Source organism: Lynx rufus, unplaced genomic scaffold, assembly GCF_022079265.1.
Source record: "Lynx rufus isolate CCGP_SWC_20201006 ecotype Redwood Valley unplaced genomic scaffold, mLynRuf1.p SCAF_4, whole genome shotgun sequence".
NCBI lineage: Eukaryota > Metazoa > Chordata > Mammalia > Carnivora > Felidae > Lynx > Lynx rufus.
In genome coordinates this window covers 39,975,603-39,988,238 of record NW_025814856.1, presented here as the reverse complement: position 1 = coordinate 39,988,238, position 12,636 = coordinate 39,975,603, and the positions used below count along the sequence as shown (strand labels likewise).

The window sequence follows — 12,636 nt, the reverse complement described above, 5'->3', positions numbered from 1 at the left end:
GTTACTATTTACTATCACCTACTGTGCAGTACATATTAAGAAACAAGAACCCAGAAAAGAAAACAGAACCCATCCTCTTCTTTCAGGGCAATTCTACATTTCTCGCCACGGTAGTTGTCTGAAAGAGGCAGTTCTAAAAGAATTCTAACACAAATGTTATAGATCTGTGCATGCAAATTAGTGCCATATTATTCCCAAAGAGAAATTTTTATAAGGTAAATCAGGATTTTATCAGATACCAGGTTTGAACTGTCCGTTCGACACAGTTGCACCCTCCACACCATTATCACTCAAGAAACACTATTATCACTCAAGAAACAGAGCTGCAATAAAGTCACGCATTAGGCTTTTCCTATAGACCAGGAAATAAATGCTTATGGATCCTACAGCATCTGAAGTGACTAGGGGAGGAGGAGTTGGGAGAGAGGAAGTGTGAACTATTATGGCAAATAAAGGAATTCCACACAAAGATACTCTTCTAATTTATATTTTATTGCATTATGAAAATAATACATTTGGCAAAGTAATCTAGGCTCCAAATTGAAATAAAATAAAATTCCGAAGGAAGTGTACTGATTTTTTAAATGTGAACTATTTGATGTATTCTAACCAATACATACTAGCATCCTTATTAGGCCAATAATCCAATAAACCTAATTATAATAATTCCACATAAAATTACAAGGTGTTTTTGCATTCATCCATTTTATTAGCACAAATCTCGAGAGAAGTGAGCTTTGTTTGATCAAAACCAATGTAATTAAACTCCTGTTCAGAAGACAATTTGAAACACTACCCAAAATGTGTATTTCCTTTGGTTCTACAAGTTGCATTTCATTCTTATCACGTTACATTTCTCATAATCAAACATTGTAGCAGCTATAGATTCTGCCCAGTACCTTTATAAGTAATCTAGTATATTACATTTACATTATTTGAAAAATTACTGATTTTACAAATGCAAAAATGCATAAATACATGCCTATCTACACCACCAAGACAAAGTACTCTGAACCTCCATGCTTTCACAGGCTATACCTTCTGGCGCAGGATTTCTAGGACGCCTTCCCAAGCCAAAGGGTGACAGCCCCCTGATGGGGAATCCCACTGCTCTCTGTCCACGCGTGTGAAAGGTGTAGTTACAATAAACCCTAACTGGATTAAACTTATTTAATAATCAACATTTAAAATAGGACATTTTCTACTACTCATCTCTGTTCTGCTACATTTTCAGACCTGAAAAGATGTATTTTCAAAAATGTACTAGGATAATGTTTTCACTTTTTTAAAAGGGGAAAGTGCTAAAAACATCGTACATATACACTCTGTATCCTCATCAGCACTGAAAGTCCTTTTCACATGTTGGGTTCAGAGTCTAGATTCTAACAGGTAAACAATCTGCTCAAGGCCAAAAAAAGAAAATAATTATTTTTAATCACTGAGGTCTTGATGCTTCATTTAGATCTTTTAATGACTTTGCTGATGTGTTAAGAAAATGTGCCTAAAATTAGCCTTTAAAAGATTCACATCTCAATCAGTTACTATTAAAACTCGTATTTTCATTAAGCAAAGTCTGTGTAAGTGCACCTATGCATACTTGCGGAAATCTACTTCCAAATGGGCATCAATATCTTAAACCAGCTGAACAAGGTTTCCCAGTTTAACTACAGAAGTATTCCACCTATCCTAAAGAATATATCCCATGAGCATTCTACAATTATCTGTATAAACAGCAACAAGTTTGATCTATGATCAACATATGAATATCTAATAAATATTAAAACTATTAAACTATAGATTAAAATGCAGATCTCTCATAGAGTTAAATGATGGCATTTTGGTACATTCACCATTATTGTACTTTATTTAATAAAGAAATACATTTGCCCTTGCAAAAATAGCAATTGCAAGTTTACAAATAAAACCACAGACCTTAAAATCATGTTGCTAAATCTTCAACTTATAACCAACAAAAGTAAACTGATTTGTTTACAAATGGTCCATGGCACAATTAAAACAAAAAATATCAAAGGTCACAGGATCTTCAAGAATAGGTTTATTGACAATAATTTCATAAATATTCTAAAGAAAAGTTTAAAATTTCTAAACTTAAAATGTTTATAATCTGTTCTCATTGGCAAAATATCCCTCAACAAAATAATAAGTCACTACAAATGAATGTCACATTTAAAATTTGCTTCATTTTAACATTTTTGCAAAAAATTTTCTAAAAATTTACAATGTGTGATTTTTTTCTCCCCTCCTGGACGCAGTAAATCAATATGTAGTTTTTATGTCAACTATTAGACATATTCATAAATATATCTAGCTGCTGTGAACCTGACAGTCAAGTCAGTCAGTAGTATATTACCCTATAAACATAAACGGAGCCCAATTTGGTAATTATAGCAATTTAAGTAGTCAAAATGCAAAAGTTGTAATTGCCACCCACATCACCCCAAAGATTACGATACAGTGTCAGAAACTGTTTGCATCAGTTTTCTAAGTTCATTTGTGTAATTCAGATATCTGAAACTAAAAAAGGGATTCTTTTGTATTTTGATAAAAATGTACTCGAATATTTCATAACATTAATATTTATTGCTTTATATGAATACTGTATTGAAAGCCCAAGCATTCAGTTTACACACAGAAATTATACAATTATATACCGCTTCACAAAGGCAGTGAACACATTACATTCTACAAAATCTACTTTACAGAAATTTAAAAATTCTAAATATCAAAAGGTACAGCTGAAGAAACAGGTATAAATTTGGCAGCCAGTAATTTTGACAGGGAAGTTGCAGCTTGCATGACTTTAAATATGTGAATTTGAAAATATTGAGTTTAGAGTAATCATTGTGCTTTGTGTTAATCTGAAAAATATAACACTGGCTGTCGAAGAAGCATGTTCAAAAATATTTAATTCACTTCAAAATGTCATACAAATTATGGTGGTTTCTATGCACCCCTAAAGCTTCAGCCATTTAGCTCCAGTACATTACTATAGTAATATATTAATTCTTCCAGTACAGTGGGGTTTCACACCAATGACATTTGCATACTCTAGAATAATTTAGAAAGAAATGTGTAATATTCACAATGTTCAGAAAAGCAAGCAAAAGGTCAAGGAACCTGCCGGGTTCTTCTGAGATGGTCTCATGTCAGCATTCATTCTACAAAATAGTAAGCTAATGTTTGAACACAGTTTCCAAGATAAAGCATATTTTCTCATAAATAGTGAAGTCTTTTTCTCAGGCACCTCAGAAGTATACAAAAGAATTTTAGTTTGAACAGATCTCTTGGAATGTGTTTAACCTGGTATTTCAACAGACTTATTTCCAGGGTTTCACAAGGGCCAGATTTTATTTGAATTACTCAGAAGAGAAACTGAAACTGTCTTCTGAAAGAGGTGAACTCAATCATTACCAATAGAAAAAGTATCCACTGTATTCATCTCTTATAGAAACAGAAAAATATAACATTTCCCCCCTTAGAATAATATATATATATATATGTGTGTATATATATATATGTATATATATATATATATGTATATATGACTTAAAGTTCCATTGTACATAGTCAAACAATAAAATCTGGAAACCAGCATGAAACCCTATAATTCACATGTTAAAATGTTGAAACTATGACCAAAATATGAAAACTGCTAGAGCTGTCAGAAAGAGACAAGACAAAAAGACTTCTTGCATATGTATAAACTAAATGTGATCATCTCCAAAAGTTTTTCAAAATTATAATTATTACCTTCCAGTTTAAAAACTTTAATTCAAAAAAAAAAAAAAAATCTATACACAAACCACTGATTTGACCAGACTGAAAAAAAAAGTCAGCGGTAAGCAGGACCCAGAGGAGCTGATATTCACAGTTCTTACATGTACAACTCTTTCAGGATTTATCCCATAAAGTACTTTATTTTACAACCTGCTTCTCTTGTAAAAACTAGAGGTCCATTTTATTACATAAAAGTTTTATACAGTGTAAAACCAGAACTGTATGTAAAATACTGCATCTACATGTTTCTAAATAGTTAGTCTTGTTCCATTGGTTCATCTGTGACTTCTGTGGCTTCTTCGTCGTTTTCCATAGATGATTCTGAGAGAATCTCTCCAGTTTTACTGGAATTGGATCCTACTAATTCTTCTGTCTCATGGCAATCAGAACCACTACTTACAGGGCCTGTATTTTCACTACCTTCAGAATGTAAATCTTTCTCAGCTTGAGTCAGATCAGATTCCTCCATTTGATTATTTTCCTCAGAAGTCTCTTCATTCACAGTTAAGGCATCATCAGATTCTTTTTCTTGATTTTTTCTTTCTGGAATCATTTCTCTTGATGTCATAAAAGACTCTAAAAATAAGCAAATGTTGTTGTAGTTAAATTTTATTTTCAAAATACCTCCACAGTTAAGTTTCATGAATTCTGATATTCTACAGTTCAAATCCTATCCCCTGAAACTCAGCAGCAACTACATACAGGTGGCAGAAAAGCCCAACATCAGCATTATAAGGAGTTCCATTACGTTAAATTCTTTCACGCAAAAATGAAGTACAAGAATTTGAGGATCTCCTTACTCCACCCTTTTACAGATGGTCTCTAAATACCTTCTTCTTCCTCTTCATCCTCTTCTTCATCCTCTTCTGTACAGTGCTGTCTGGTACAACTACTTTCCTTGTCTTTATCCTGAGATGACGACGATGTTTCTGTTTCTTCTACCATAACCGAAGAAATTTCACTGGAAGATGTTTGGCTGGCTGTCTCTCTGACTTCACTTTCTTTGTCAAACCTGAGTCTTTTTACCTCATGCCCCTCAGCCTCCACAGAATCTTCATCTGGGTGTTTATTTTTTACAGGGCTCACTGAGGAACCTTCGGATTCAGCGGTCACAGAGTCACTGTAAATGTTTTTTTTTAAAATGCCATTAGTAAGATTTTCTTCATCTTCCACATTCTCATCTCATTTTTAAGGTCTAGTAATTTTTAAAACTGTATTTCACTGTCAAAGTTAAACTGTACCATCTGGGCAAAGAGAAACACAACACAGTAATTTCGAGGGAACCTCAACTGTTTAATGAGTATTTCCCACTAGAACCAGTCAACAAGCTGCATGACATTTCTGTTCAATTCTGCAGTAAATGGCTTCCCGTAACATAACTACAAGTCCTCCAGACAGATATACTCACTAAGATTGCTCACTTGTTTTGTCTGCTTTCCCTTAATGTGTTGCAGAAAATGTGAAATGGGATATAAACCAAAGGTTTCCTTTAATAATCTATAATGAGAAATAACTCACTAAATTTCAACATTTCAGGTTACTTGCAAAAACAGAAATAAAAAATATCATGACCACTTTACTTTCTTAAGACCCTACTATAAATAGGATCTCCCCAAATTAGCAGTTTTCAGCCTTTTCTATGATCATCTTCATCATGTACTAATACTGGAAACTTCCAGAAGCCACAGACTGCTCCTGTAAAACACACTAAAACCTTTCTGTGTTCCTCAAAACAACAGTAAATAGTAAATAATGAGTGCTGAAAACAATCAATAAACATCAACCTTTTTTGAAAACATGTTTGTTTTAAAATATAAATCACATACAAACCTGTGATTTTTGTCCTCATTTTGCTGTAAGTTTGACTCTTTGCTGTCTGCGCTCTCAGGCAAGCCATTTGTTGTCATGGGGACTGACAAAGAAACCTTTGGTCGATTAAGCGGCCTGGGTGTTCCAGGCCCATTTATATTAGACCTATGGTAAGATAAATGAACATCATTTTCTCATTTTTGTAAGAGGTCACCCTCCCAAAGTTTGCTTATATATACACATCACAGAAGTATTTAACTTTGACTTTTAGATTTTGGGTCACCAAATTAATTTATCCTGTATCTTCCACAAAATGCCCAATTTGTAACAAAGTATACTGAACCTGTTGCTCAAAATTAGGAAAATGCAATCTCTCTGGATATTAAAATCAATAACCTCACCGTTCAGTGTAACTTGGTGAATTTCCAGGAAACATAACACCATTCATTCGATTTAAACTATTGGAATTGTTTTTCCTAGGAGAAAATTAAAAAAACACCGTTACAGATCATTTAGTTCTTTAATTTTGTTAAGAGCCATGGACCTAAAACATCTTTTAAGTAAGATCTCACGGTCACGAACCAAACAAAAAGACTTCTGTGAGAAACAACCTAATTATGGGATTACCTTAATATCTCATTTCCCACAGGTTTATTCTTGTGAGAGTTCTAAAAACAAACTCACTGTTACTGCCTATGGAATCACAGACGTTTTATAAACCCAGTGTTTCTCAACAGGAGGCAACATCATTCTCGCAGCTCTCCTTCCTCCAGCCCACAGCCCCAGGAGACTTCCGACAATGTCTGAAGACATTCTTTGAGGAAGGAGAAGGACCCTACAGGCATCCAGTGGGTAGAAGCCAAGGACAGGGCTTAACTGCTGTAATTCCCAGGACATCCACTCAAAACAAAGGATCAATAGTGCCAAAGACTATGTCTTAAACTGATACATTAATCTGTTATATAAATCTTGACAACTGGAAATACTTTTCCATTATGAAGAGGAAACTCATCAAGTAGCTATCCCAAACCTAGGAGTTTTGCCCTACAAACACCATGGTAAGGTATCTAGAATGGGATCTCAGGGTTCTGAGCACCCTGACAGTAGACAAATCCACAAATGTAAAGATTACAGTAAATTATCAAATCACTTTAATCCACATCTCTTTATCAGAAAAACATAGAGGTAATGTCATTGGTAATATTCTACTTGGGTAGTAGGTAATATTCTACTGGGTAGTAGGTTCACAAATATTTATAAATGTTATCAAGCTTCATTCCATCTAAAGTAAATATAACCTATTTTAAAGACTAATAGAAATGATACAATTATTAGAATATACAGAAATGCAAAAATCTATATATACTTACTCTGAAGAAGGGTATACACAGCTAACAACCATCACATTCTGTAATAACAAAAGTTCTTGCTTTAATGTGAGGGAAAGCACTACAACATAAAGTTTAATCATTTGTTTTTAATTTCTCAGAATCCCCCTGACAGATTAAGTTCCTATCTATTCCAATTTTACTAATACAAGGAAATAAATGGTTAGAAAGGATTAATCAAACAAGAGAAACTGAAACAATAACAGACTATTTTTTTTAATATTTATTTATTGTGAGAGAGCACGTATGTGCATGTGAGCGGGAGAGGGGCAGAGAGAGATGGAGAAAATCTCAAGTAGCCTCCATGCTGCCAGCACAGAGCCTGATGCAAAGCTGGATCCCATGAATCCACAAACCATGAGATCATAACCTGAGCCAAAATCAAGAGCTGGACGCTTAATCAACTGACCCACCCAGGCATCCCCAGACTAAACCTAATATAACCTACTAAACCATTTGCTTTTTCTGCCAGTATTATTTTAACTCTACTCTAGCTACTTTGGAGTCCTGACAGTATATCTATCAATCATACAGTGGAGCCACACTCTTACATTATATTGAAATCACTCCAAGATATTTAGAGATTCAAATACTTAGGCCAAGTATAATGAATTTCCTTATAGAGCAGTACCCAATCAGAAGCCTGATGTGTAGTAGCATCATATACCAAAAAAAGAGCCTAAGAACTTTTTAAGAGTATAATCTTCCTGGTAATACGAACCTTATTAATAGTCAATATTCATTAAATGTGTATTGAGCCAGAGTAAGCACTTTACATTTGATCCCCTCCAGAACCCTGTTATTATCCATACTTCACAGATGAGAAACTGAGACTTGGGTTATATAACTAGTCTATGGTCACCCAAATCAAACACTGTAGCCCTGATTTGGTGAGAGGGCCACCCCTGGTACAACTGCTACAACTGCCTCTCCACCCAAAGATAGCCAAAATCTAACTGCTAAAAGTCCATAGGCTGAAAATAAGTACTGACGAATCATCTCAGTTTCCTGCCCTTCAGGAATCTTATTAAATTGAGGGCATGGAAGCTGCAACAAAATACATTAATCCAGTAAGGCCTTAAGATCTATTGTAAATCACTAAGAAATGTTTTGGATTCCTGCTCCAAGGGTAAAATAAATTGAATCTGAATTAACTATGAACACTGAACTATGTTTTAGGATCAATCACAGGGAATTATAAACCCACTGGTCCAATCTTGGTTCTCATAGGGTTTCTTCACTGGTTCTTTACTCCAGACAAGTCAATTTCCTACTTTTCATTTCCTCAAACACCTTGATGTCTTTGTTTATCACACTGTTTCCTTTGTCCAAAATACCCTTCTCTTATAACTAACATCCCCTACCAACAAAAAAACCCAATGCTTTCTTCATTCGTAAGTCTGATCTACATCTTTCTCAATATCTAACTTAAATTTTTGCATCAGATTTTCCAAAGTTGTGCACCTCTGAAAGCCAGAAATAAAGAAATGAATTCCATGGGTAAACAAGTGTGCAAAACACAACTGAAGTTAAAATATCAATGCTAGAATTTTGCAGAGCCTTTAATGTGAATGCATACCATGAACTCTGAAAAGACAGTAAGGTGCTTTCCCCAAACTTAAGTGATCACAAGCCCTCCCTCTATGCCCCTCCTATTAAATCTCTCTCCAAAACTTAGTTTTTCCCAAATTAGGAAAACAACTTGGAAAAACTTTAGGTAGATTTCAGGAAGCCTATCCGAAGAAAAGATGCCTATAACAGCACTTACTCAATACTCTCTTCTGAAATACATTAGGCTAAGTTTAATATAATTCCAAAAATAAAATAAATACCTTTTCTACTCCTCTGAGAAATTTGTCTGTTCCTGTATAGTTTCTCCTTGGATCTGTTAGCAACTCACATAGTCGCTGAATAGTAAAAGGGATACTGCAAAAGAATATGATTTTATAGTTTGAGATCATTAATTATCAAGAGAATCAGGAACATCACTAATCTTGCTATTTAAAGATTTACCTAGTCATCTGGTATTAAGTGACAAAAGAAAATGTTACAATAGGAAGATGAATAGATGAGTGACTTAAAAATAAGCAAGACAATAAGTACACCTGTCTTTTTAATAAGAAAATCCCTTGCCTTAAAAAGTAATTAAAAAAAGAAAGACATTTTTGAAAGTTTCAAAACTAATTGAGAAAAAAATTTTAACATTCTGAATATAATTGAATTTTAAGTTTACAAGAGAGGCAACACAAGTAATAATCAAGTTAAGGTTTATTAAATACAGAAGCTTTTCCTCAAGCATTCCTTTGCACACAAAGATTTCTGTACAGTGTCCCCCCCCCCCAAAAAATGTAAATGTTTTGTTATCGGATGGAACAAAGCAAATAATTCAATAAAAAAGTATTATAAATAAGGTCCCGCTCCATAATTACAGTTTTATATACAATGTGTGTTTCATCAGACATAAAATACAAACACCATCATTATTTTGATAACTGCCCTATTAACTTTACCAAATACTTCAACCACAATCACATTTTCACTTGATCATACCAAATACAAAACTGATATACGTTGGACTAGTATCATTATATAAATGTAAAAAAATTCATCTCACATACTATTAGCATTCCTTAGAATTACAGTGTGAACAGCAAACATAAAAGCATTAGGACAAACAGCTAAAAAGTACAAACATAAACTTCAGACTTCAGTATTTGCCATTCAAACCTACTTATTCTCCTTAAAAACAATTACAAAACCTCGAATTAAGACTTAACATTCACAAAGTTCTTTACTGAGTATAGGCATTTTGACACATTACTCTCCCCAACAAGGGAAAGCAGTGAGTGAGTAACAGTGCCAGGACTCAAAGCCAGTATCTCTAACCTGAAATCCCTTGTCTTCCCTTTCCACTATTCCAAACATACTTAAAATTTTGTTAATTGTCTAAATTGACAAACTATATTTGGTTCTCTTATTTTTAGCATCAATACTACCCTTATGTTCTTATAAAAAGTCCATATAAGACTTAGAACCTATTTTGAAAAAATATACATTTATTCATATGAAAACATTTTACATATAAGAAGCCAAGACTCAATCTTCTCTCAAGTAGCATCAAAACCTAAAACTGAGAAAGCTATCATTCTGCCAACAAAAGACTGAGCACGAACTAAAAGATGTGTGTGGCTGATGTCGCAAATACTCAGAAGGAGCTAGAAATTACAGAATTTCTCTGATGTCATCATGAATGCTAAAGGAAATGCCTTTGATTTCTGAGAAAGACCATTTCTTCCTTTTGAAAATACAGTCAGAATGGAGTATACAGTCCAAATTAAGAATCTTTAAAATGGAAAAAGGAAACAAGGCACATCAACAACGTTACTAGAAACAAGACAGTCAGCTTACACATGTGTTTTATTCATTTCTATAAAGACAACACAACTGAAAACCTACATATAGCTAATACACAAAACTGTTAACTACATTTAAACAATTAAAAAAAAAAATCTCCCAAGCTACATATATAATAAACAACATAAATTTACAATTTGTCTTTCCTCAGATTTAACTGAAAGCTTAAGGGCAGGATCTCCTCCTACATATTAGGTTCAATATGTAAGTTATTTGTACACATATATATCTGAAATGCATTACCATCAGGGATTTCTGAATATTAATAGTATCTCTGTACGTCAGCCCCTCTTCAAGTTCATTACTTCCCAAACCTTGAACACAGTCCACCTATGCTATTCTAGTGACACTATAACTGAGTGGGTAAGTTATTAAAAAGAAGCAAATAGCACCCAAAGTTAAGAACAGTCAAACAATACTTAACTGACAACTACTTAAATAGATGTTATATCTAGCTATCTTTTCCTCCAACTACATTTCTTTCAAGAACCAAAACCAGTATATTCTCTTAAATTAAAAATAGCTTTATGGGCACCTGGGTGGCTCGGTTGGTTAAGCATCCAACTCTTGATTTTGGCTCAAGTCATAATCTCGGGTTCCTGAGACTGAGCCTGCTTGGGATGCTCTCTCTCCCTCCCCCACTCACACTTCCTCTCTCATAAATAAACTTTTTTTTTTTAATGGAAAAAAAATAAATAGCTTTAAAACATAAATATCTTTAAGCTGTTTGTTAACAATGTTTACCCTAAATGTTTTGCCTATTTTCTTTAGGAAGGTAAGTAAAAGTGTAGCCAATTAACAACACTGCATATGTTGGTAAATAATACTACTTTGGGGGCGGGGGGGGGGGGGGAAGCGTATTATATCTGCATAACCATGTTTGCAATAATAGCCTGTGATAAAATGAGTTTACTTCTTAGGCACCTTCTGGAGCTTTAAGAGTTATTTTACCAAGTGTCCAACAGATGGCACTAAAATGTCATATAACACCCCTACTCCTTACCTGAACAGGCTAAAATATAAATATTACTTGTAAATAAAAGTATGCACTGGAAACATTAATATAATCTTGATAACTCCAATGAAGGTCTCTTTACACACAGTTGTACTTTTTAAGTAAATATAAGCTAGAAATATTTACTCAGTAGCAGAGCATATAAGTTATCACAGTAAATGCTAATAAGATTGTACACAATGCTATCAGGATAAGCTGTATGCCAAGGAAGCAAGCATGAACCTGGGAACACTTCATCTGAGTTAGGTCTTTAAAAAAGAGGCCTAAGAATAAACCAGACAAATCCAAAATGAATGTTTGCTACAAAAACTGTTACAAAAAGCTTGCCTTCGGTTCCTTGTTTTCTTAAGTAGGGCTCATGCCCAACACGGAGACCAGTGCGGGACTTGAATTCATGACCCTGACATCAAGACCAGCGGTGAAATCAAGAGCCAGATGCTTAACTGACTAAGCCGGCATCCCTCTTCTGTTACCCTTGAGACATAGCAAACAAAACCATTTATTCTAGCTCCTGTAAGTAAAGTTTTTTTCCAATAAAAATCACTAAACATGCTCGCTTCGGCAGCACATATACCAATAAAAATCACTAACTTAAGACCCCTGTGCTAAGAAGAAAAAAGCAAAAATGCACACAATGAAAAACCTAAACCAGAATCCCTAAATTTGGGGAAATGGGGTAAGGATATTCAATGGAACAATATACTGTAAAATATAAAATTTAGCAGAAAAATCTTTGTGAGGCAGGGAGTGCCTGCGTGGCTCAGCTGGTTAAGCATCAGACTTCAGCTCAGGTCATGATCTCACTGTTCCTGAGTTCAAGCTCCACGTAGGGCTCTGTGCTGACAGCTCAGAGCCTGGAGCCCACTTCAGATTCTGCCTCCGTCTCCCGCTCACTCTGCCTGTCTCAAAAATAAACATTAAAAAATTTTTCAAAAAAAAAAAAAATCTTTGGGGTAATTTGAAATAAAAATGTATTCAGTTTACTCTGCAACGTATTACCTTATTTGCCCACCAAAGATAAAAACAAAGAATACATAAGGAACTGGGGGGGGGGGGGGGGGGGAGGGACTTTTTAAAAGAACATGATTAGCTAGCATTTTCCACTGTAAAAAAAAAAAAAAAAAGTGTCTACAAAATCCAGCAAAACTTAAAACCACATTAAAGATCCAAAAGTGACAGGTTCTTTCAAAATGGCATTACTCAGAAACACTA

General features: G+C 34.3%; 1 protein-coding gene across 1 annotated transcript in view; it reads right to left on the bottom strand.

The window, feature by feature from the left end:
- Positions 1-2,581: 2,581 nt before the first annotated feature.
- PPP4R2 (protein phosphatase 4 regulatory subunit 2) overlaps positions 2,582-12,636 on the bottom strand; it is a 52,176-nt gene continuing 42,121 nt past the window's right edge. The window contains exons 4-9 of the mRNA XM_047094735.1: positions 8,828-8,921; positions 6,978-7,015; positions 6,009-6,083; positions 5,629-5,772; positions 4,629-4,918; positions 2,582-4,374 (exon numbers count right to left, since the gene is read on the bottom strand). Coding sequence (XP_046950691.1) covers positions 4,055-4,374; positions 4,629-4,918; positions 5,629-5,772; positions 6,009-6,083; positions 6,978-7,015; positions 8,828-8,921 — 961 coding nt within the window. The 3' untranslated portion in view covers positions 2,582-4,054. The remainder of the gene's footprint in view (positions 4,375-4,628; positions 4,919-5,628; positions 5,773-6,008; positions 6,084-6,977; positions 7,016-8,827; positions 8,922-12,636) is intronic.